This window comes from Arvicanthis niloticus, chromosome 1 (genome assembly GCF_011762505.2).
Source record: "Arvicanthis niloticus isolate mArvNil1 chromosome 1, mArvNil1.pat.X, whole genome shotgun sequence".
In the NCBI taxonomy this organism is placed as follows: domain Eukaryota; kingdom Metazoa; phylum Chordata; class Mammalia; order Rodentia; family Muridae; genus Arvicanthis; species Arvicanthis niloticus.
In genome coordinates this window covers 114,509,319-114,534,299 of record NC_047658.1, presented here as the reverse complement: position 1 = coordinate 114,534,299, position 24,981 = coordinate 114,509,319, and the positions used below count along the sequence as shown (strand labels likewise).

The 24,981-nt window shown below is 47.7% G+C and overlaps 3 protein-coding genes across 6 annotated transcripts; 1 reads left to right on the top strand and 2 right to left on the bottom strand.

Moving 5' to 3' along the window:
• Nucleotides 1–3,961: 3,961 nt before the first annotated feature.
• Cdca5 (cell division cycle associated 5) lies at nt 3,962–18,225 on the bottom strand. 4 transcript variants are annotated; one of them, XM_076916021.1, is made up of 11 exons: nt 18,090–18,193; nt 17,803–17,894; nt 17,004–17,069; nt 16,885–16,920; nt 15,589–15,687; nt 12,671–13,096; nt 7,488–7,598; nt 7,024–7,118; nt 6,719–6,817; nt 4,558–4,624; nt 3,962–4,424 (listed from the first exon to the last, which is right to left on the bottom strand). In XM_076916021.1, exons 6-11 carry the CDS (start codon nt 12,923–12,925, stop codon nt 4,074–4,076), a joined length of 978 nt encoding a protein of 325 aa, XP_076772136.1. In that variant the 5' UTR covers nt 12,926–13,096; nt 15,589–15,687; nt 16,885–16,920; nt 17,004–17,069; nt 17,803–17,894; nt 18,090–18,193; the 3' UTR covers nt 3,962–4,073. The 4 variants fall into 4 exon arrangements, 3 of the variants coding, with proteins under 3 accessions (XP_076772136.1, XP_076772142.1, XP_034371666.1); XM_076916027.1 differs by lacking the exon at nt 15,589–15,687 and having other exon boundaries at nt 3,963–4,424; nt 18,090–18,210; XR_013104968.1 differs by lacking the exons at nt 3,962–4,424; nt 15,589–15,687 and having other exon boundaries at nt 4,580–4,624; nt 7,024–7,108; nt 18,090–18,225.
• A 134-nt stretch (nt 18,226–18,359) lies between these two features.
• On the top strand, nt 18,360–22,705 carry Zfpl1 (zinc finger protein like 1). The gene is made up of 8 exons (XM_034487875.2): nt 18,360–18,505; nt 18,818–18,927; nt 19,385–19,496; nt 20,846–21,039; nt 21,156–21,228; nt 21,300–21,446; nt 21,685–21,802; nt 22,239–22,705. The coding sequence occupies exons 2-8, from the start codon at nt 18,826–18,828 to the stop codon at nt 22,423–22,425; spliced, it is 933 nt and encodes a 310-aa protein (XP_034343766.1). The 5' UTR covers nt 18,360–18,505; nt 18,818–18,825; the 3' UTR covers nt 22,426–22,705.
• Catsperh (catsper channel auxiliary subunit eta) lies at nt 22,697–23,446 on the bottom strand. The gene is made up of 3 exons (XM_034487888.2): nt 23,135–23,446; nt 22,931–23,030; nt 22,697–22,827 (listed from the first exon to the last, which is right to left on the bottom strand). The coding sequence occupies exons 1-3, from the start codon at nt 23,306–23,308 to the stop codon at nt 22,751–22,753; spliced, it is 351 nt and encodes a 116-aa protein (XP_034343779.1). The 5' UTR covers nt 23,309–23,446; the 3' UTR covers nt 22,697–22,750.
• Between the last annotated feature and the right edge of the window lie 1,535 nt (nt 23,447–24,981).

The following is a 24,981-nucleotide window of genomic DNA, read 5'->3' as shown; positions in this document are numbered from 1 at the left end:
ACACGCACACACACACAAACTTGTTTCTCCTGAGCCTCTCAAGTCAAGCAGAGGGCAGATAACCATAATTCACTAGGATTCATTACACCGAATCCTTTGACCCAGCAGGAGCCTCTGAGGCAGGCACTGTCATCAACTGTGCTGCTAACGAAGTCTGTCCAGTCATGTTTCCATAGCTGCAGAAACCTCAGCTGTGATTAGAACAGAGAGCAGGGATGAGGCTGCAGCTGCGAGCTCACTCCGCAGATAGAAAGCATCTCCTGGCTCTGCACTTCCCAGGAGATGGCACCAGATGGGACCAGGAAGGTTTGTCACTCAGCCCAGTGTCTTGAGGACAGAGGGGTCTGGAGGACACACAAAACCTCCTTTTGACTACCAAATCTGGGGCAGCCCTGTGTGAACTGAGAGGCCTCGGAAAACCAGCACAGCTTCCCCATGGGACTTAGGTTTGGACAAGACTTTTAGGCTGGTACTGCCAGGCAGTGTCAACAGGAGTGGCCATAGGGACTGACTTTAGAACAGCACAAAGTGAAGGTGGGGACTACAGGGGTAGGTGGATTAGGGACACCTATACTCCCGTGCCTGAGAGCCAGCTGGGGCTCTCTAACTCACTTGATTCCTAGCAACCTAGCAGCCTTGGTAGTGCCTAAGAGCCATGTTACTGAGTTCCCAGGCCTGAGGCCTTTCAGAGGGAACAGGACAGTCAGGTTACAATGATGTCTGCTCTTGAGGGAAGTCCTTAAGGTGAGGTATTCTTCCCTGGAACCCCTCGACCTTTTCCAGAGTTTTCCTTAATCTATATTCACTCTGCTTTGAAAGAGAGAAAGCAAGATACAGACCACTTCAGTCATCTGTTCCTAAGTTCCATCTTGTCTCTTACTAGGCAAGGAAAGTAACTTTTATTTGCACAACAAGGCGTTTGATCTTGAGTTTCTGGAGTTTGAGTTCCCACCTAATGGGAAACTGAGATATTTGAATAGCAACAATTATAAAAATGATGTCATGGGCAGAAAAAGAGCTTGATTGCATAGAAAGTGGGGTGGAATAATCTGTAGTTGCTGACCGTGAAATCCCAGAAGACGATGTGCGTTGGACTCCTCCTAAGCTGACAAAAGCTTGAAATCACCATTGGAGACAAATGTATTTCTTTTACATCAGAAATTGGTTGCAGGCCAGAGAGATGGTTCAGCTTGCCATACAAGCCTCAGGACCTAAGTTTGTTCCCTGAGCCCACATAAAGGTGAATAGAGAAAACTTTCCACAGAGTTGTCTTCTGACCTCCTCAAGCATTGTGGTATATATGCTTCCCCCTTAATTAAAAAAAAAAAAATTCTTCCTGGGGCTGGAGAGATGGCTCAGCGGTTAAGAGCACTGACTGCTCTTCCAGAGGTCCTGAGTTCAATTCCCAGCAACCACATGGTGGCTCACAACCATCTGTAATGAGATTGGATGCCCTCTTCTGGTGTGTCTGAAGACAGCTACAGTATACTCATAAATAAAACAAATAAATAAATCTAAAAAGAAAAGAAAAACAACTGTTAAATTATATTTTAAAAAAATTCTTCCTTATTTTTTTTTTAAAGACTCTTTATAATAGGACACTGTAGCTGTCTTCAGACACCAGAAGAGGGTGGGCATTGGATCCCTATTACAGATGGTTGTGAGCCACCATGTGGTTGCTTGGGAATTGAACCCAGAACTTCTAGAAAATTTCTTCCTTATTAATATCAACCAATTCAAGGGTCCAAAGGCCTATGAGCTGTTTATTCTTTGTTCGGAACCCTGAGTATTCAGTCTCCAGTGCTACTGGACTATACTTAAAGATTGAGCCGATTTAAATAGAATAACATAGACACAAAGAAGGTGGGAATAACTTTAATACCAGAATTGGGTAAAGTTTGTATATGTTGAGAAATATTTCATATACAACAAATGATAGTCTCTGATAAATGTGGGAGGAGGTACTCAGTCTGACAGACAAGCGGGTTCATCATTTAACTGTTGGCCAAAACCTCCCTGGTCAACTTCGTGACTGCATGATTCCCTTAGGGAAAGTGTAAGACAGCTCACTGTGCCGCTGGGCCACTCACTGGTCAGGCTGGCAGGAAGCGGTCACAGGGGATGCCTGGGACCCCTCCAACCATCTGATGAAGATGGGGTCTCAGAAGAGGTGTACTGTGGAATTAAAGGTTTAAGTTCTGCTCAGCCTAAGCTGAGACAGGGTCAAATGTGCCCTCTCAAATGTTCCCTCAGCTACTGTTCTTGGCACAGTCCCCAGGGTTCTTCAAAGTTGAATAGAGGCAAGAGGGGCTGGGGATGCATCCCAATGCCCAGTCCAGTGGGGCCTTGGATTTGATTCACAACAGTGCAGGTGGCTGGAGACCCAAGCCTGCTTGGAGGAGGAGCCGCAAGCAGGGAACTCCTTCTGGATGGTGTGTGCTGGCCCAAGAACAGGCAGAGGTGGCCTGACTCCCAGCCTCATTCTTTCTAGGGTTTCCTGTCCTCAGTAAGCGTTCTTCGAGGATTATTCATAAAATTAAGAGATTATTACCGAAACTAGATTAGGATACAGTTGATTTTTTACCACAGGCTTCCCTCCCCCAGCTTTTCACTCTCCTTATAACCCTGCTAATTTGATGTGCTCTTCTCTCTCTCTCTCCCCCCCACCCCACCCCAACTCTCCCTTCACTATGATTCCGATTCCCCTCTTCTCTATTCCCTGCTAGTTTCCCTCTCTCAAAGATACCCTGGCCATGTGCAATTTACTTCTCTCTCTGCTCTGGACTCTCAGATGCCTCTGGCTGTTCTCTCTCTCCCATCTCTTCAATAAAAGCTTTCTCTTCACCATACCATGGTGGCCATGTTGTCAGCTTAGACAGGCATCTGTAGTTGTCTTGGCTACTCTCTGGGTTCCTCTTTCTTCCACCGTTCGACATCCCCTTTCCAACAGCCTTTCAACTCCCTAACACTAGAGAGGAGAGAGAGAAGGATAGAAGTGAAGAGAGACATCCCTGAATAAAGTCAGGAGTTAGGCCACTTCCTGATGATTAGGAGAGTCAAGTTCCCTGAGGCAAGTATGACATTCACTGGACATCTAATTTCTTCTTTTTGTTTCTTCTATGCTCACAATTACTTAACAAATAGCAACAAACACCACCCACCCACCCACCCACCCTACCTCTCAATACCCACTAGTATTTATATACCCTCCGAAAAGTCCCCAGAATTTCAAATGTTATCACACAATCTCAGAAACTATCTGCAGCTGGCAAATTCATGCTCCTGCTATAATAGGAGGCAAATCATAGTCAGCTGCTGTGGACAGTCTGAAGCAGCCCCACACCCCACATCTGGGGTTAAAATGAAAATATATTCTTATACTATTTCTGTGTTTTTTAAAGAAACCACATCCAAAAATTCTCACTACAGGTATCTTTGCTATTTTCACACTGCATAGGCCAGGCAGGTTAGCTGGCCCGAGAGCTTCTGGGATTCTTCTGTCTCCACCTCCCATCTCTCTTTGGGAGTGCTGTGATGATGGCCAGTCATGTTATTGTGTCTGTTATGTGGATTCTGGAGATTCCAACTCAGGTACTTCAGCTTGAGTGACAAGGGATTCACTAATTGAGTTACCTCCCTGGTTTTAGAAAGTAGGACTTCCCTTCACACACACATTTTATGTCTCTCACTTTAGGAATTGTGGGAGCCCACTGGGGCTCCCCAGGCTGAGCACACACTAAAAGGCAAAGCCCTTAAGCAGTCACAGCCCAACTCTCAATGCATCTCTAAGCCCTTAGGAATCCCCATCGTCTTCCTGCCCCCCCACCCCATGACCTACAAAAGAGGTTCTTCCCAGCCTTCTTAGTCTGTACACTGAAATGACGGCCTTCATCCTCAGAGATGAGAGTACAATCCCTTTCTGTCCCACCCCAGAACTTAGTTATCATAGATCCTTGACAGGTTATTCTGAAGGCAGCACTATAGGGGGGTTAGGAAGGTCCAGAGACCTAGCTCGCCTTGGATCGGCTGGATGTCCACCTCACCCAACGCGCATGGATGCTTGCTTCTGCAACTCAGTGGGGATCTTTATTGCTGGGGCTTAGAGAGGGGCTGACTGGTGGCGCATCCCTGTGAGAATCTGGGAAGAAGGCGGCTGCTGGCAAAGGTGTGGGGGTGTCAAAGGAGCAGAGCAGGCCAGAAGCCCTCTTCGGTTGCTCAAGAGTTTGGATTTCCCGGGTAAGCCCTGCTTCCTCCTGGGTGTTTTCAGCTTTCTTCTGGGTGTCTTCTGGTTCTTTCTGGGTGACCCCTGCTTCCTTTTGAATGTCCTCTGCTTTGTTTTGGGAGTCTTCATCTGTTTCCTGGGTGACCCTAGATTCCTCTGGCATGGTCAAAATGTCCTCCAGGTCCTCGTACAACACGGTAGGCTAGGACAAAGGGTTACAGGACCTGAAGTGGGTGGCTAACCAGCAGGACTAAGTTCAGCCTTAGGAGCAAAGGGGCCAGGCTGGGCCAGGGAGGAGCCGAGGCAAAGCACGGCTCCTGGGCTGAAGGTCTCACCAAGTTTTCCAGCTTCTCCTCAAGGGCCAGGTTTTCCCTTTGGTTAGCGAACAGTGATTCCTGAAGCCTAGGGTAAAGGAGAAGCTCCATGAGCCCCGTCTTTTCCCAGTCACCCTCACAATACACACATCTCCTGTATTAGCTCTGTGGCTGGTGCCTCCATAGGAGTCCTCTCACATCACCACTGCAGAGGGAACTGGTCCTCCCATATAACCTGTATTAACAGCCCATGAAAACCAATCTGCTCTTGCTCTCCCTCTCTCCCTCTCCATCTCCCCTCCCCCCCCCCTTTTTTTTGTTGTTTTTGAGATGATGTCTCATCATGTAGCCCTGGTTGGCCTGGAACTCACTATGTAGACAAGACTGGCCTCAAACACACAGAACTGCCTGCCTCGGCCGCCTGGTGCTGGGATTTAAAGTATGGCCTCCCAGGGCCAGCATTTTCTTTAAGATTTACTTATTCCAGCTGAGCAGTGGTGGTGCATACCTTTAATCCCAGCAGAGGCAAGGGGTAAATTCCAGGCTAGCCTGGGCTACATAATTGAATTCCAGGACAGCCAGGACTACACAGAGAAACCCTGTCTTGAAAAGCAAACAAAGATTTACTTAGTTTATGAGTGTTTTGTCTGTTCCTGTGCCTGGTGCCCTCAGAAGACAGAAGAGGCAGTCAAGACTCCTTGGAATTAGAGTTATAGATAGATGAATCTCTGTGTGGATGCTGGTTCTGAACTTGGATCCTCTGCAAGAGCAGCCAGTGCTCTAAACTGCTGAGCCATATCTCTAGCCCCCTTTCTTTATTTTTATTGCATTTTAAAAGTATGTATGTATCTATGCATGTATATTAGTGTGTATTAGTGCTCTATTTGCACATATTCCTGCATGACAGAAGAGGGCATCAGATTCCATTATAGATGGTTATGAGCCACTATCTGGTTGCTAGAAATGAACTCAGGACCTTTTGGGAGAGCAACCAGCGCTCTTAAATTCTGAACCATCTCTCCAGCCCTTTTATTACATTTCAAGTGATTAATTAATTTTGAGATAGAATCTCATGTTGCCCAGGCTAGCCTCATGTTTAGTATGTAGACCAGGATGGCCTTGAACTCTTTTTTTTTAAATATTTATTTTTAATTTATTTTATGTATATGAGTGCTCTATCTGCATGTCCACCTGTGCACCAGAAGAGGGCATCAGACCCTCTTACAGATGCTTGTGAGCCACCACATGGTTGCTGGGAATTGAACTCAAGAACAATGGAAAAGCAGCCAGTGCTCTTAATCGAGCCATCTCTCCAGCCTGACATTGAACTCTTGATTCTTCTACCTCCACTTCCCACTGCTGACTTTGGGTACACACAGTCACACCTAGTTTATACAATACTGAGATTCGAACCATAGCTTCCTGAGAGGCAAATACTCAACTAACTGAACTACATGCTCAACCCTATTCATTTATTCATAACAAGATCTCGTGTAGCCCAGGCTGGCCTAGAATTCTCAGAGGATGATGTTGAACCCCTGATCTTCCTGCTTTTATCTCCAGATGCTGGGATTGCAGCCACTCACCCATACCCAACTCTTCTTAAGCAGACTGCTTATCCCCTGGGCTGCAGTCTCCATGGAGCAGGGCAGAAGGCTGGCCATCTCTTTGAGCTCTATAAGGCCTGGTTCAGGACTCTGAAAGTTTCTAGTCTGAATCAACCCAGTCTGAGAGCTCAGTGCCAGCAGCCTGTGAGTGTAAACAGGCATTGCTTCAGGGTCAAAGGCATGGAGCACTGAAGGAGAGAAATCACTCCCATCCCTGGACCTCTGTTGCCAGGAGGAATCCAGTAGAACCCCAGCTCCATTGGCTGACATCACAGAACAGAACCCCTCACAACCAGCTACCCATTTAGTTCTTTGACAGTTAAAGGTAAGAATGCTCAATATACTAGACTACTGCCACTCAGCCATGGCTATGGTCACTAACGGGTGGGACAGATCCTGATTCTGTAGGATACTTCTGACAGAATAAAGACAACAGAAAAGACAGGCAGAGAACTCAGGGCAAGTTAAGAGACCCAGAGCCACAGCAGCAGCCCAAGCCCTCAGCTAAGAGCTAGATCTGGCTTCACCAACCTGTCCTACAAACTTTGCCCCACTGGTCTGTCCCTGAAACTCACCTCCTGCAGTCCCTCTGCAAAAGCTGTATTTCTTGTGAGGTCCGCCTAGGGCCCCAGTCATCCTGATCCACATACTGACTCTCCAGTGTCTCTGTGTCCCTGGGAAGGTAAGAGTCAGACCTCAGGGTTTGGAGGCCAGCTGTGTGTCCCCAGCTTGAGACCCAGCCCCATCAGTCACACATGGACTTTCCTGCTGTTCAGCCCAAAGCCTGATCCTAGCACAGGTTTGAATGGTTTTGGGTGGGGGTTGCCTTTCAAGTCCCTCAAGCAATACCCACTCAGACACACCATTCAGGCAACCTTACGTCTCATCGTCTTTGGGTTCAGGAGTGTTCAGGAGTGTGAACAGGAATGTGACAGTGGGTTCTGGCTGCTCGTCCAACGTTGGCTCTGAAGATGGCTTTGCAGAGAAGGCGCCTTGGTGACTGAAATAGCATGAGGCTTCCAACCCAAGAGCCCAGCCCTCCTTCCCCTTCTTGCTCTCTCCACCTCTCTTCTCTACAGGGATTTGATCTCTGTACCCCTCAGCTTCTGGGGAAGAAGCAGTGGAAAGGACAGAGTGATTGAGATTTGTTTCCCAGAGGAGGCTCTCCAGCTACTGAAGAGTAGCTGGAGAAGGACCCAAGATGCCCCATAGCAGGGAGTCTAAGGATCAGAGATACAAGTCTTGACCCAGGCCAAGGAAGAATTTCTGCAGCCTGTCTATCTCCCTTGTCTTCTGCCTTAGGGTCAACAGTAGATGGGGGAGCTCCCAGGGCTTTGCTGTCACCTCCATATCAGGCTCCCCGGAGTCCTTAGGTTCTTCTGGCTGTGGCTCAGCAGGCTGCATGGCTGTTTTCAAGACCTGCTTGGCGTGGGCACTCTGCCTGCCTGTGGAAGACTGAAGGAGACACAGACCTGGTTGGTGACCCACTTCCCATATCTTATTTCCCTGCCTTTTCTAACAAGCTTGTTTTCCTTGGGATGGATAGTAATTGGTCTCAGTTGTAATGGTCTAGAGCCTATTACCAGTAATATTCAGCAAGCCAGCGGCCCCAGAGCTAGTGTTGCCAGCCCAAAGCCCAGCCCAGATGGTAAGGCCCACAGCAAGTAAAATACTGGATGCCCAGTGTTGATGGTTAATATTGTCACCTTGACAATCTACAGTCACCTAGGAGACAAATTTCCTGGCATGCCTATAAAGAAGTTCCTAGAGTAAGTTAACTGAGGAGGAAGACCCCTGCTGGAGGATGCTCTGCTCCATGGGCTGGGGTCCTGGACAGAATGAAAAGCAGAAAGAGAACTGAGCACCAGTGTTGTGGTAAATCTCTCGCCCATTGGAAGTCCATAGAATAACGACACAAGTCAATAAGTATCAAATGAATGCTGCATGCCTAGATTGGGCAGATTTACCATTAAACTACACCATTCCCTGGCTATGAGAGCTCTTAACAACTTGTGGTTTCTTAGGTCAAGGCCTTCTTCGTCTTCTCTCCCTCCACCAACTGCCCTCTGGCTTCGACCAACTGCCAACTCCACGCCGCCCTCTCTCCCTCCTCTCTCTCCTAAGTTGATTTCTGTCAAACCATTTGAAATATCATCATATAAAGCCCAAAAGATATCCATTGTTTTTGTCATCTTTATCAAAATATGTTTTTTTTAATATTAAAAAATTATCTGGTTTGGAGCCCTCAATTCACTGTTCACCGGGGAATGGTGTAGTTTAATGGTAAATCTGCCCAATCTAGGCATGCAGCATTCATTTGATACTTATTGACTTGTGTCGTTATTCTATGGACTTCCAATGGGCGAGAGATTTACCACAACAAATTGGCGCCCAACATATCAGTTGGTCGAAGTGGAGGGAGAGAAGACGAAGAAGGCCTTGACCTAGGAAACCACAAGTTGTTAAGAGCTTTCTTAGCCGGGGAAATAGTGTAGTTTAATGGTAAATCTGCCCAATCTAGACATACAACATTCATTTGATACTTATTGACTTGTGTCGTTATTCTATGGACTCCCTATAGACAAGAGATTTACCACAACACACCGGCCCTCATCTGTCCCTGCATCTCAGATGCTATGCGAGCAGACTCCTCAAGGCCTGCTGCCGTTGCTCCTTGGGCGAAGGACTATACCCTCAGACTGTGAGCCAGGATAAACTCTTCCTTACTGACCTGTTTTGTCTGTCATAAGGGGAAAAAAAAAAAAAAAAAAAAAAAGGAATCAATACACCCAGTGTTTAAAAAATCTTTATTACCACTGTGAGTGCAGGTGCATGTGTGTATGGCCCATATGTGGAGATCAGAAGAAAAATTTTCGGGAATCCGTTTTTTTTCTTCCACTATTGACTTCAAGGAACAAATTTGGGGTTGTTAGGCTTGTTCGGTTGAGGTTTATACACCTTGAGTCATTTCCAGAGTCCACAACCATCTCCAGGGTATATATTCAATTATACCCCAAAAGTGAATATTTTAGACACAGCTGTAGTCTTAGTACTTAGAAGTGGAGGCAGGAGAATAAAGACTTTAAGGCCACCTTTCAGGTAAATAACAGCATAAAGGCCAGCTTGGGTTACATGAAACCCTATTTGGAAAAACAGAAAACGATCATATGAAACAAAGCACTGGAACAAAAGGGCTCAGGCGCCATCTTTGCCTTGTTCCTCAGTGCCCACCTGATACTGCAAATGAAGGTGATACCCCATTCATACAACAGTAGGGTTGCCTTAAATATTATCACCCCTTCCTTCTTTCTCCCAGCTCTGGTAGGTTTTTTTGGAAGGTTGTTTTTTGGTTTTGCTTTTTTTGATGGAAGGTACCTGACAAAATTCTGCTTCCTGAAACGTTGGTAAAAATCACCAGACCAAATTCAGGATATTTGCAAGGTGGTGGCACACACCTTTAATCCCATCAGCACGCAGGAGGCAGAGACAGGTAGATCTCTTGAGTTCAAGGCCAGCCTGGTCTACTGAATTGAGTTCCAGGGAGGCCAGGGGTACACAGAAACCTTGTCTCGAAAAACAGAATGAAGGCAGGCAGGCAGGGCATTTTAGTTTCAGATATTGAATCATTTCATGTAAATGGTACTGGAGACAAAACCCAAAGGCCCATGTGTTTTGGCCTTTGATTAGGCAATCTACCTCTGAGCTCCAGCTGCAGAAGGATTTCCTAGCACATAAACACATCTCAAACGTACAGGACAGGGGTGCACTTACACTAAAAAGATTTGTCTTTGTTCTTGTTTTTGAGAAAGTCTGGTGTAGCCCTGGCTGGTCTCAGCTTGGAGCTCCTCCCCCAACCCCACAAGAGCAGTGACTACACATATGCACCACTACAGCTGACTGACATTGTTTTCAACTTCACATAATTTTCTCGCTCAGAACAAGGCTTCTTTTTAATATAATTGCAAATTTGTCCCAGTACCCTGTGCTTATCAATCAATGTTTCTACAAGTTTCCTGTCCACTCTGCCAACTTATTCTGCACTTTTCCCTGCTGAGCAAACATCTCTCCCTGAAGACCCTGTCTATGATAGTGGGCTTACTTGAAGGCTGTTTCCTACTCTGTACAGGTGTCCTGTCTATTGGGATGGAAATAAAACATCTCCTCAAGTCACAGCCTGAAGCTGCCTGCTACCTGTTCTCCCTTCCTTCAGTACTGTCATAATCATACCTGTGAATGGGCTGGCTGATCTCTCAAGAACATCAACAACACTAAAGAGGGGCCAATGCCAGGTCCTTACAGGACCAAGCTCCAACCAGTGTCCAGCTATTGTTTTTCCAAGACAGAATTTCTTTGTGTAGCCTTGAACTCAGAAATTTGCCTGTCTCTACCTCTCAAGTGCTGAGATTAAAGGCATGTACCACCATGGACTGGGTCTTTTTTGTTTTATAAGACGGGGTTTCCCTATGTAGCTCTGCCTGACCTGGAACTATGAAGACTAACTAGGGTGTCCTGAGACCCAGAGATCCTCTTGCCTCTGCCTCCCTAGTGTTGGGATTAAAGGTGTGTGCCACCACATCTGACCAGTGTCATTTTAAATTATGACAATGCGGATGTATTTTAAGCATGCAACATGATGGTGGGGCAAAGGAGAGATGACTCAGTGAATAAAGTGCTTACTGCGCAAGCATGAGGATCTGAGTTCAGGTTCCCAACACAAACATAGCAGCCAGATGTGGTAGCATGTTATCTGTAACCCTAGAGCCGGGGAAGAGGTAATAGCTAAAATGGTATTCTAGGTTCAGCCAAGAGCTCTGGAGAAAATGTTAATGGCCTAGGTTTCACCAGAGGATGAGCTATAGACACAGCTACACAACAGACCTAGGAGTCCCATATCTTCGGTCAGCTTCTCAGGGATGCCAAAGCCTAGTTGCTGGGTAACATCCAGGAGGGGCTATTATACCCAGGCCATAGGCTCCTCCATTGGATGGGCTAGCTGTAGTTGATTCCATATGCCTTTCCCAGTAAAGCTCAGCAGCTTTACTTAGAGCCAAGTTCTTCTCTCCTGAGGAAGCCCTAGCTTGGAGGAAGAAACTGAGACCAGAGTCATTGGAAGGAGGCCAGGCTGGCAGCGTGTATAGGTGATATAGCCCAAACACATGACATCTAAGGCTTCATAGCAGTGGCTCTATCTTCTACCAAATAAAAAGCAGTCTACAAACAGGTAGAAACTTCTAAAAAGTTTATTTGAAATTAAGCCATCTTTTCCTTAAGGCTGTGCATTAAATCCTCAACAGCAGACAGGTCTGTAGTGATGGTAGCAATTCAGCAGAATAGGTGAGGACAAATCCTGCAGGGGTGTTCCACTAAAACCATCCTGGTAGAACAGGTGCTTACTTGAGTTCTCATTTGCCACAGCTTTTATTCCCATGAACTTGTAAATGTTGGAAGTCCAATGGCCTTTAAACCATAGCTTTTACCATAATTGAGAGGAGGTAGTAGGCAGGAAGGAACCTCAGAAACCATGATACATCCACTTTTGTTCCCAGCAAGCCCCTGGGAATGGTCTCAGTAGTTTTAAGCTCACAACCAAAGCTGCCATCAGTGCTCTGTCTAGCACTTGAGAGATGTTGTGACATGATGTCCAGAGCTGAGACAACGAAGCTTGTGTTTAAAGAGACAGACGTGGGTGAGGAAAGAGTTCAAGCAGAATATAAACCTTCCGATGATGGTACATCTGAGACCCACACTATCAAGTGTACCCCATTCACAAAAGTCAACAGCAGAGCACAGACAAGGACCAGTTCCCACATAACAGTCACTGTGTTAAAAACCATCTATGCCTCCCTTCTCCTTTCATATCCTGGACTGCACAGACTCAATGTCTAGATGATCCACTCTCAAGCATCAACTGTCTCCCCGGCCTTTGTGTTCTCTCAACTCGAAAAACTCCAAAGCACAGCACAAAACCTCTTTAGGTCGGTGTCTTGGACGCCACAGCAGAGACAGCCTATGTATGGCTAAACCTGTTTCTCAAAGTTCCGGCTCACAGCACAAGTAGCTTCTCATCCAACATTGTTGAGGTACAAAGTCCAGGGCAACTAGACACAAGGGGCCACCCACACCTTCGTGGGTAACAAGGCAACTGAAGAGGATTCTATGTCCTGCTCTACTCAAAGGGCAATATGTACAGCAAGAGGGGAGAAGCAGCCAGCTCATCCCATTCAATGATTGGCACCCCAGCTCATCCCATTCAGTGACTGGCATCCCAGCTCATCTCATTCAATCAGAAGATCAAACTGCTCAGCAGCTTCAAATTCAGCATTCATGGCCATAGCCCACTTATCCAGCTCTGATTTCTGGTGGAAAGAAATGGAGCACATGAGCGGGAAGGGAAGAGCAGTCATGTTGGCCAGAGCACTCTACCATACCCTTAGGCATTGCCTTCCCTCAAGGGCCAGAACCGTTTGCCCCTGTACACCCCCTGCTTGTTGACTCACACCCTGTACACCCCCTGCTTGTTGACTCACCGTTATCTCAGGAACCTTCTTCTTTCGTTTCTCTTTCACAACTGGAGGAGAGATTCCAGGAAGCGTTCTATCTGGAACCAAGTGCTTCACAGGTACCTTTGGGGTTTCGATTAACTTTGAACATACGACAGGTGAAACTCCAGGCAAGTCTTCAGGTCCCTCAAAGCCAAAAAAGGATCGGCGGCCAGGGGTGGAGGTTGGGGCACATCCAAGGCTCTGCAGCCGACTGTATGACCGCCTGACTTTCTGAGACATTTCCAAGTCTCTGGTGTCCAGCTCCACTTCTCCAGAGTTCGAGTCAGCATTCTGAGTGTATAGCACGGGGGTACTGGAGGGGGTACCAGGGACAGTACAAGTCTTGAAGAGGTCCTCTTTAGTGGGCACCTTGAGCGGAGGGTGGTTTTCTTTTTCCAAGATAAAAGAGATCTGTATCAGGACAGGAGAGAAGTCTTGTCAGCTCGGGGACTCAGGATGCAAAGACTGCCTATAGGACACACGATTTCTACTGTTTCTTTGTACTTCATGGTGTAGGGATGGAGCCCAGGATCTTGTCCAAGTTCAGCAAACACTGTGCTTTAAATTTAAAGCTTCACCCCCAGCCCATGAGATTTAAAGCAACAAACAGAGCCATGAACACATGCCCACAGTGCATAAGCCCTGGGTCCCAGGCCCACTGTCAGAAGAAAGAGGATCACATTGTTCCTGAGGAGCTGCACTTGTGACGAGGCTATCTGCTGCTGCTACCACCAGCTGAACCCTGGTATATAGCTACCACTTTTTAGCTGATGTAAAAATCTCAATATATCTAGACTGGCTTGATATGATAGCCTCTGAATTACTTTGCCTGCATCCAGGCTCACCCCCCCCCCTTTTTTTTTTCAAGACAGGGTTTCTCTGTGTAGCCCTGGCTGTCCTTGAACTCAGAAATCCGCCTGCCTCTGTCTCCCAAGCACTGGGATTAAAGGCGTGCGCCACCACTGCTCAGCCAGGCTCACCCTTTACGGGCCATCAGCTACATAACTGCTAAAGATTTTTCAAAAATGTTCATTTGGCCAATTATCTATTGGTGACCTGTCCTATGCCAGGGACTGTTTTGGGTACTGTGAATACATCAAGGAAAAGCCATAGCACTTCAGTGCTCCCAGTGTAGCAGTAAGAAAAGTAAGAACACAATGAGGAAAACGAGTGGAGTGTGTGTGTGTGTGTGTGAGAGAGAAACAGAACAAGCTGGATGATGGCAGTGGTGGTGTCACATGCACATGCCTTTATCCCAGCACATGGGATGTAGAGGCAGGCAGATCTCTGAGTTGCAGGCCAGCTAGGGCTGCAGAACAAAACTTAGGGGTAGGTTGAGACTGTAATATCACTGAGAAGGGGACACGAACCATGGTTTGAAGGTATGGAGCAGAGTTGTGTGGCCATCTGGAGTAACTGTGTTCTAGGTAGTGGGTGGGAAGAGGAGATACAAAAGCCTTGAGGACGAGGTGTTTCAGTTAGGGTCAAGAAACAATAGAGGCCAGTGTGGCTGAGGTCAGGAAATAATGATCCAGAAACCGAAGATGAAGATATAACACAAGTGGCATCACAGCACACTACAATACCACTTCTATGTATATGTATGTGGCCATCATAAGAAAGGACTCTGGCCCAAGGCCAGTGGAGCCATGGCAAAGCTGTCAACAGCAAAAGCTTACCCTGGTCTATGTTCTTGAGGCTAATGTATCGTTACTCATACCCCCACTCTTTGTTCAAATAGTTCCTGCTCAGGGAACTGTTCATACTGAGACCCAGCCCAGCCCAGCCTTTTATCTGCAACTAGACCATCACGATACTCCTTTACTCCTACTATCACAGTCTAGCTATCTCAAGTTGGCCTGTTGACGGGTTAATTCAGTCATGTCATCCAGACAGGGAAGCTTCAGGGCCCACAACTCTGTCAGTGCCCAGCATGCATAGCAGAATGATGCATACTAGAGGCTTACTGAATTAATGGACATGAAACTTGGCACCTAGTTTTCTAGAGGCTGAGACCTAGTAAAATAGTAAAAGGACAAACTTAAGGACACTTGTGCTTTAATACAAAGAAGTCATCAACCTGGGCAGTGGTGGCACACGCCTTTAATCCCAGCACTTGGGAGGCAGAGGCAGGTGGATTTCTGAGTTCGAGGCCAGCCTGGTCTACAGAGTGAGCTCCAGGACAGCCAGGGATACACAGAGAAACCCTGTTTTGAAAAACAAAACAAACAATCAAACAAACAAAAAAGTCATCAAGAGATTTCCTGGGCATAAGCTCTGGAAAACCTTAACAAAGGGATGCTAATCAGAAGAGGGGCAACCCCTGACCACTACTTCAATCCTCTGCAGCTCAAGTCAGCAGATTTTTATTTTTGAGGCATGGTCTCTCTATGTAGACCAGGCTGGCCTTGAATGCAGAAGTTCCTGCTCTGAAGGTTATATTTAGAGGGGAAAGACATCAAACATGTAAATAAGTACCATACTAGATGTTGATAAAGACACTGCAGAGAAATGTGTCAGTGGTGGCAATGAGGTGATCAGGAAGACCTCCGGGAGATGTGATAAGATATTCACCCCACCATGATCTTACTTGGGCCCTCACCATTTAACTCTCCCCTTGCTCCTAGGATTCCAGTGAAATCATTCACAGAAAAATCTCTCTATAGTGCTCCAGCTTTACTATGTCAGTACTCTGGTTAAAAGCTGGTTGGGAAGCTAGGCGTGGTGATGGATGCCTTTAATCCTAGCACTAGGACAGGGCTGGGGGTAGTGAATCTCTGAGCTTAAGGCCTGCTTGGTCTACAAAGCAAGTGCTAGGACAGGGTTGTTACCTAGAAAAACATTGTCTTGAACCTACCCCACCCCCAAAAAAGATGGCTGGGATTATCTCACCAGCAGGGTACCTGCTTAGTATGGACCTAGGATTGTGTCCTGGGATTGTTCTTCAGCACCACACACATCAGAATAACAAGCCAAACTGGGCACTTTGCCTCTCCAGCGCACTGAGACAGAGGAAGGAAGGTAACCTTGAGCACAAGGCCAGCATATGGTACTCAGAGTACCAAAGCCAGCTACAACAACACAGCCCCGTTCAAAGAACAAAATATCACAGGGTGCTCACCTGTAATTCCGGCACTTGGGAGATTGAGAATCAGGAATTCAAAACCAGCTTTAAGCACATACTAAATTCAGGGCCAGACTAGGCCAAATGTAAACCCTGCCTGTCTTGAAACTCACTCTGTAGACCAGGCTAGCCTGTAACACAGATCTGTCTGCCTTTTGAGTGCTGAGGTTAAAGGTGTGCATCACCACCCAGCATCTTTTACGTTGTGTATTAATGTATTCATGCAGGTTAAGAGGAGGGCACTGGATACTCTAAAACTGAAGCTTTAGGTGTTTAGGAACCATCTGGTATAATCTGAAAACTGCTCTTACCCAGAGCCATCTTTCTAGCCCCTAAACATAATGCATTCTAGAACCATATACAAATGCTAAGAACAAAACAAACTTTTAGTTTTGTTTTTTTTAGATGCCCCCTTTTAGTAGCCCTGGCTGTCCTAGAATCCCTCTGTAGATCAGGCTGGCCTCAAACTCAAGAGATCTGCCTGCCCCTGCCTCCCAAGTCTTGGAATCAAAGGTGTGTACCACAACCACCTGGAGGCAAAACAGTTTACAGAAGACCAGTGGTCAAGGCATAACTTTTTAAGAAAAAGAGTGAAGCCGGGCGGTGGTGGCGCACGCCTTTAATCCCAACACTTGGGAGGCAGAGGCAGGCGGATTTCTGAGTTCGAGGCCAGCCTGGTCTACAGAGTGAGTTCCAGGACAGCCAGGGCTACACAGAGAAACCCTGTCTCGAAAAACCAAGAATGAAAATGCTCGGAGCATAAAGAACTAAGAATTAATTGACACCAGCAGGCAGAAAACAAGAATTGTAATTATATAATTATAGCCAGTACTGGTAGTATGCCCATCTCTAATATTTAAATCAATCTTCAGAGACTAATCTAGGTGGATCTCTGTGAATCTGAGGACAGTCTGGTCTGTGGTAACTTCCAGTTCAGAAAACAGTGTTACACAGTGAGACCTAAACTGACAAGCCATGAAGTCACTGCCTAGGTAGAAGTGAGTGTTTAGTATGCCTACCAGCTAAGGCGAACTAATGAAATCCTACACAAAAAAACAGATGGAACTGAACTCACCCTAGGACTCCTGCGAAGCGTGTGGACTTCTGGGACCTGCAGGGATAACATCAGCCGATCAATCAATAGCTAAGCCCAGTTTTGACATCTCACTCCCAAATCCTCCCTCAGCCCCTCACCTCTACTGCATGAGCTACGATCTTCTTCAAGATGATGGCCTTTCTGACTGGAGCTGCTGGAGTTGTCTAAAAAATAAAAGTATTATCCACAAGCTTTACATTAGTTCAAAGCCCTCTAGGTCAGTGTAAAAGTAATTTGGGGGGGAGGGGAGCCTGCTAAGAAAAGCTTTCCTCACTTTCTACCCAAGCTCTTTCGGGCTCTAAGCCTGGTTCTAAGTTTTTATTTTGTGTAAGTTCTAGCTCCATGTTGGGCACCATCTGTGGAAGCACTGGGTGGGGAGTTCTTTGACCCCTTTGTTCCCAAATAACTGCAGAGCATCTCTTCCTCCTCTACCGCTCTACCTCCCGAGTAAATGACACAGGGGTATTATTAAAAGGTGCTGGCATTATGCTGGGCAGGTTCTGAGCTACTCTAACCCTCTCAGCCTCCCTATCGACCAACCACATGGTCCTCTACCTGCATCTGAGTTTTGCCCTAACTCACTCTTGTCCATGTGTGTCCTCATGACTGCTCTCTCCTCTCAACCTCATAGTGAAGCCATCTGGTCCTTCCCTGTCTCCCCATCTTCCACTTCTCTCTCTGGTAGCTTTGGGATTCTTCACTGGGCTCAGATGTCCCCGCCTTCTGTCCTTCCTGCCCAGCCATAGGCTGATAAGCTCCTTATCAACCAATCAGATGACAGAAAACAGTGAGACCTTGACCTTGTTAGCCTGACTACAGACAGCGGGGCATGGAAATTAGCATCTGAATACACAGTGCACAAGACCAACCCCACCACCTGAGGAACTAGGAACTTACCCTCGGCCAGACTTCTGGGAACGTGTTCGGGAGATCTGAGCCAGATTTCCGCTTGGACGACTTCGAAGGCTTAGTAAGTGGAGTCTTGGGCCCTAGAAAGGAAAACACGTTTAATAATGAGCAAAACTTTGTTCGAAGAAAAGACAACAACCAAACCAAACAAGATGCTTGATGAGTTCGGAAAAGCAAAAGTCGTTTTCCATCTACCCATTTGGGGCATCTTTCACCGGGAGCCAAGTTTTGTTCCCCAAACCCAGCCCCACTGCTCCCGCGCTCCCTTCGCTCACCAGACCGCTGGGCGGCCCCTCCGGATCGTGTCCGCCGCTCCGACATGTCTACGGTCGAGCTCAGGATCCGCCACAGTCGCCTACTAAGGCTCGCGCCAACTGGGAAGTTTGTGTCTTCAAACGTTCAAATTACCCGCCTGGCTATTGAAAAAGCGGAAGTGACGCAAGGCAGGAGGCCGACCCGTGTAATCCTTTGTCACTACAGGTTTTACGACTAGCGTAAAGCAGAGGCGTGTCCGGGCGGCGCTGTGGCGTCATCAGCGTGCGCCGCACCCGGAAGAGACGTGGCAGCGGAGGGAATAATCAGGCCGGAGCCGAAGGGAGCGGAGCTGCAACTATCGGAGTTGGCGAGCGCAGTCCCTGGCCTTTGGCGCTTTCCATTACTGTACGCACCGGTCCCGACCGGCATCGCTGAGGTTCGCTGACATCCAGAATGTGGTCTGCCAGCTGGTGGCGAGTCAAGAGGGGGTGGGGTCTGGGGGGCGGGGCTGGTGCTATTGGCGTTGTGGCAAGATCTGGCTAAGGCTTGCGTCTTGATGGAATGAGGGATCGGTCGTTTGTGGTACTACATGTACAAGGGACGTGGCTTTTCCCTTGCTGAGGCAGTATGCTGTAATTTGGTGTGGAACGGGACTGGGAGATTTAAAAGAAGAAACGAACTGCGTTGGCGAGAACAAAGTGGCAGCCACCAGAACCTGACTTACTGCTAACTGATTTCCTCTCCCTAGAATCGGTCATGGGACTTTGCAAGTGCCCCAAGAGGAAGGTGACGAACCTGTTCTGCTTCGAACACCGAGTTAACGTCTGCGAACACTGCCTGGTAGCCAATCACGCCAAGGTGGGACGTTTATAGCAGTGTCTGAGCAGGGTGGGTGGGCAGACAAAATTGGCTACTTCCTAATCCATGCCCTATGCTACACTGTAAGCTCCACAGGGCAAGAACTTGGTGTATAATGCTCTCTGCTATGCCTTCAGTAGCTGCTCAATAAATGTTCATTGACTGAACAGATGAAATGATGAGTTTTCCAGGCGGTGGTGGAGCACATCTTTAATCCCAGCACTTGGGAGGCAGAGGCAGGCGGATTTCTGAGTTCGAGGCCAGCCTGGTCTACAGAGTGAGTTCCAGGACAGCCAGGACTACACAAAGAAACCCTGTCTCGAAAAACCAAAAAAAAAAAAAAAAAAAAAAAAAGAAATGATGAGTTTGATGAGAGAAACAAGGCAGTTAGGCCTTGGAGTGGTATGCTCATCGTGGAGCCTGGGGCACCAGTTGTGACATTTCTCTCCCACTCCAGTGCATCGTGCAGTCCTATTTGCAGTGGCTACAAGATAGTGACTACAACCCCAATTGCCGCCTGTGCAACACACCCCTGGCCAGTCGGGAGACCACCCGTCTTGTCTGCTATGGTGAGGCCTGGGAAGGGGTCAGGGCAGCCCTGGGACCCAGCTTGGAGACTGGTTTGATAGCACCTTTCAATCAGCAAGACAGTGAGCCCCTGGAGTCTGGAGGGCAGAGCCTCAGATCCTGATTCTTTGCAAGCTGTTTCCCTCCTTAGGCCTTGGAATCTTCCCTAAAAGTTAAAGCCCCTTCCCGCTCTGCTAGTCTTGCAGAGCTAGATATGACTATGAGCAGTGGCTGTGAGCAAGATCCATTTTAGGGAACGTTGCTGACTCTAAGACTGAACAGAGTGGAAGCTGCCATTACATTAAGCTTGGAGTCAGTAGTCAGCCTAGTATAAAAGCCTCAGTTTAAGTTTTCCAAGGTACTGGTCCAAAAGGGGCAGCTTCACCTGTATCTCTTTATGTGAAATTCTGTGTCCACTCATACGAATGTATACCTGGATTAGTAACTGTGGGTGAGTAGCTGGGTAGTGAGTATATATGAGCGCATGGCCCATGGAATTCATGACATGAAGGTGGGGGGTTGAGTATTAGGGGACATGAGTGTTCAGATGTGTACATCTTACACTACTAGTACATTGTACTAGTATACATTGAGGGAATGGCTCTTGGGTTGCTTGTGTATTTATAAGTTCATGTGTATTTGTGCCTTCGGATATCTGCATGTGTCTGTCTGAGAAGCTTTCCTGAAAGTGTTCTTGTATGTAGTCTTTTTATTATTATTATTACTTATTTATTTATTTTTATTTATACGAGTACACTGGAGGTGTCTTCAGACACACACTAGAAAAGTGCATCGAATAACATTACAGATGGTTGTGAACCACCATGTGGTTGCTGGGAATTGAACTCAGGACCTCTGGCAGAGCAGTCAGTGCTCTTAACCACTGAGCCATCTCTCCAGCCCCTTTTTTTTTTTTTTTTTTTTGAGACTGAGATTTCATGGGGCTGACCTTGAAATCTTAATACTCCTGCCTTCACCTCCCAAGTGCTAGAATTATTATAGGCACTGCCACCACACCCAGCCAAAAACTATTGCTGTGTAGTCATTAGCCCAAGGAGTATGATTTTAGGCCAGAGAAGACTTGCAAAAGGGTAGAAGGTATTTTCTCCTTTCCCAGTCACACCAGTTCTTAGGAGCTGGCCAAGTTGGTAGACTCTACCTTGATTTGGTTCAGTGGCATTAGGGACCTGGAGTGAGAAGAAAAGGAATAGCCCTGGGCATCCACACATATGTCCAAAATTCATTCCTGCAGTGAACTGGGCCTCTGGGGTATGGGACTGCTAGGCCAAGGATAAGAGCTCAAAGAATTGCCTCTCTCATGTCTGTCCTTTCTTATTTCATGGGTCCTAAGATCTCTTTCACTGGGCTTGTATCAATGAACGTGCTGCCCAGCTACCACGAAACACAGCGCCTGCAGGCTACCAGTGCCCCAGCTGTAATGGCCCCATCTTCCCCCCAGCCAACCTCGCTGGCCCAGTGGCTTCAGCACTGAGAGAAAAGCTAGCCACAGTCAACTGGGCCCGGGCAGGACTGGGCCTCCCTCTGGTGAGAGTCTCTCTTTCTGTCTGTCTAACATCTGTTTGTGCTGGCCTCTTCTGAGGCAGATCAGATGGGTTAGCAGCAGGAGTGGGCAGGCTACTGACTGAGATTCCTTTCTGCAGATTGATGAGGTGATAAGCCCAGAGCCCGAGCCCCTCAATTCCTCAGACTTCTCTGACTGGTCCAGCTTTAATGGTAAGTGGTGGCCTCCATCTACTGTCTGAACCTTGCCTCCCTGCTCCACTGAGCTTTCTCTCTTTCCATAGCCACCACTACCCCTGTGCAAGAGGAGAGAGATAGCACTCCAGCTGCTCCAGCTTTCTACAGCCAGGCTCCCCGCCCTCCTCCTTCCCCAAGCCGTCCCGAGCAGCACACGGTCATACACATGGGAAGTACTGAAGCCCTGACACACGGTGAGCTGGGGAATTTTCCCAGTTAGAGAATAGAAAACAGTGGGTGATTTGGGTGGAATGAGGTCAGGAGCCCCATGTGGAATAGCTCTTCCGCACTCCAAGTTCAGATATTGCCTCCCACAGTTCCTTAAGGTACCTTGTTAGGTTGGGAGGGCAGGAGATCTTTGCTGCCACCTCCAGCCATGCTACAGCAGCAGTTTGTCTGAGCATGTTGATGCTGGTGTCTCTGTCTCTACAGCCCCAAGGAAAGTATATGACACACGGGATGATAACCGGACAGCAGGCATTCATGGAGATTGCGATGATGACAAATACCGCCGCCGGCCTGCTCTGGGCTGGCTGGCCCAATTGCTCAGGTACACAGAGACACAAGGGTGGGATGTCAGGAAGGAGAGGCCCCACAATGGACAATTTGATGACAGTGGAACTTGTTCTGGGGACTAACAGCACTCAGTACCAGGGCCACGGTGAGGCCCTGGCTTGACAGGCAGCTTTAGTGTGTTGTGTCCTCCCCAGGGACTCTGCCCTTTCCTCCTATAGGAGGTTTGGACTTGGGCTCGGAGGTTTCTTCCTGCTGTGATTCCACCTGATTTCTCTAAGTACCCCTCATGCTTAACACACTCAGGCTTCCGGGATGATGTGTCCAACTAAAGCTTCATAATAACACAGTAGGATGGCGAATACAGGAGACAGGGTGCCCAGTCCCAGTCCACAAAGGTGGTGACTAAGGCTGTTCTCTGTGCCAGGGCAGGGACCCAAGGCCTGACCTGACTTTTCTCTCATTTCTCTTAGAAGCCGGGCTGGGTCCCGGAAGCGGCCACTGACTCTGCTCCAGCGGGCAGGGTTGCTGCTCCTGTTGGGGCTGCTGGGCTTCCTGGCGCTCCTCGCCCTCATGTCTCGACTGGGCCGGGCTGCAGCGGACAGTGATCCCAATCTGGACCCGCTCATGAACCCTCACATCCGAGTAGGTCCTTCCTGAGCCCTTGCTCGATCGTGTTTGGGCCAGCTTAGGACCTGGAGTCCTAGGGAGAGAAGGTGGGAAGGCTCGAGGGCTTTTCTCTACTCCTCTCCCTCAGTCCTGAGACACTAAGATCCCCTGGGCCAAGTCAGTTGGAGGCTGAGGCTGTAAGGCCAGGTGTGTAGCCCTTTGGATCAAATTGGTCTTCACCTGCTTGCCTCTGGGTCTCCATCCTACTTCAACCCTCAAAGGAGCAGACAGGTGCAAATAAACAACAGACTTTATTAAAACATCTGAAGCAGCTTTTTCCATCTCCCTTCTTAGTCCTGTCCCCAATCCCCAAGCCTCAGTGTCTCTCCTCTCGGTAATTGATGGCCAGAAACTCCAGGGACAGGCGGTTGAAGAACATGGCTCCATTGAGGACTGGGTAGAGGAGAGAGCCCATCAGCTCAACATCTTTGTCCCCTCCTTGCCATATCTCAGGGTTTCAAAACTCCCCCTCCTTGTAGCACACCTCCCCACTCACTCAGGATGGTCAAAGCAAAGCATCTAAGAATCTTGTCACCAGTCATCTCTGCGTAGAGTGACCCCATAGCAGCCCAGCCGATGCTGATCACCTGGGAGAACTGGGAGACCAATCCAATGGGAGAGTGGCCCCTTGACATAACAAACACTCCCATCAGCCCTTCAGTTTTTCCCAGCCAGCCCTTGAGCCCCACCCCAGACCTACTATCAGTACAACCGTGTAAGGGAAGCTCATGCGGTCGTAGTGGTGGATGACACAGAAGTTGTGAACATCACTAGCAAAGACACCCAAGTGTATGAAGAGGAGTATGAGTGCAGCTACAGTGAGCATCAGGCCTGGAGGGAAGTATAACACAGCTATGCGGTCCCGCCACCGCATCCTGCTTACAACCTGCTCTCAAGTCAGACCCAGGAACTGGAGCAAGTGGTCACTGTCCAGGGCCAGCAAAATCCTGCCATGCTAGGGTGTTCTGTTGGAAACAGCAGTGTATTCCAGAGTGAGGAAGGAATTGGAGAGGGCAAGGTTCTAGAATGTAGCCTGATTCCAACAACTAGAATGTGTCTGGGTATTTGAGGATGTTCCATTGTCGAGGGGTGGGCAAAATGTGCTGAATTGCAGAAACTTGTGGTGTACAGAAGGGACAGCATTCCATCCTCTGCACTTTGTGGGCAGCTCAGTATTTCCTCAGGGGACATTGTACAGGGAACAGGCCAGGCTCAGAAAGGGAGCGGGGTATGTCCTAGCTCCACAAGCAAGGTTTAGGCAGATGATTAGGGCCTAGGTGAATAGCTGAAGGTTTCCAAGCAAAGGAAGGCTTTGGCCACATCCTAGGCTCTAGTTGAATCACTAGAGTTAACTCGGCTTGTTACCACAAACTTCAATGAGCAGAGACAGGAAATGAATCTAAATTGCCCCTTTCTTTAGATAGTATTCTGGGATGACTACAGATTAATTCCCCCAAGCCCAGCAAATCTGCCTTCCCCCTCTGTTTTGGCCACCAGATATCATAGGAAATCAGAAAGAGCAAAATGTAGTCTTCCCTCTGATTGGGCAGTCAGCCTTGTCTGAGTCCTGTGGTGTTGGTGCTTCCTGTCACCTGGGTCCTGTGCTTTTCCTTCCTTGTCTCTGTGTAGTGCTGGTTTGTATCCTCCCAAGGCCCTTGTATTTTTATAGCATGAAAGATAAACAGGGTTTTAAAAGATGATCACATTTAATTCTAATTAACCCAGAGTTGGTTTTGTTTGAGACAAGGACTCACTAGGCAGCCCTGGTTACCCCGAACTCATTTTTGTAGACCAGGCTGCCCTCGAACTCACAGAGATTTACCTGCCTGGATCAAAGGATTGTGCTACCATGCCCAGCCTCATTTATTTTAGTGTGGGTGAAGTGAGTGTTCGCAGTGCCACAGTGCATATGTGATAGTCAGAAGACAACTTTCAGGAATCCACTCTTGACTACTGAGCCATCTCTCCAGCCCATTTGTTGTTTATTCAGCTTTTGGTCTCCCAAAAAGTACCCATGATGCTGGGGACCAAAGTGCAAGAGCAGTACACATCCTTCAGCAGCCCAGGCTGCTTCAGGCTCACACGGATGACCTTGACCTGATCATCTGCCCACAATGTTCTAGGCAGGTGCACATCACCATGCCTGCTTTATCTTTTTTATTTTGAAAATTTAAAAAATTTTCCTTTATGTCTGAGTATTTTGCCTGCATGCACATGTATTTCTGCTCCCCATAGAGGCCAAAAAGACAGTGGATCCCCCGGGTGTTAGACAGTTGTGAGCTTGGGAATTGAACCTGGGTCATCAGGAAGAGCAGCAAGTGCTTTTAACTGTGAAACCATCTCTCCAGCTCAAATTCACTTTCTTAAAGCTTTGTGGGGTGAGATCCTCATACGTACAGTTCTAAATAGCTCACTGAATAAGAAGTCAAGAAACTTTTTTGGTCCACAACCAAGTGAATAAATGCTTTAAGTTTTATGAGCCACTTAGTCTGTGACAAAAGCAGCCGTAAATGATAGGTCAAGAAGTGGGCTCTGGGCATGGTAGCA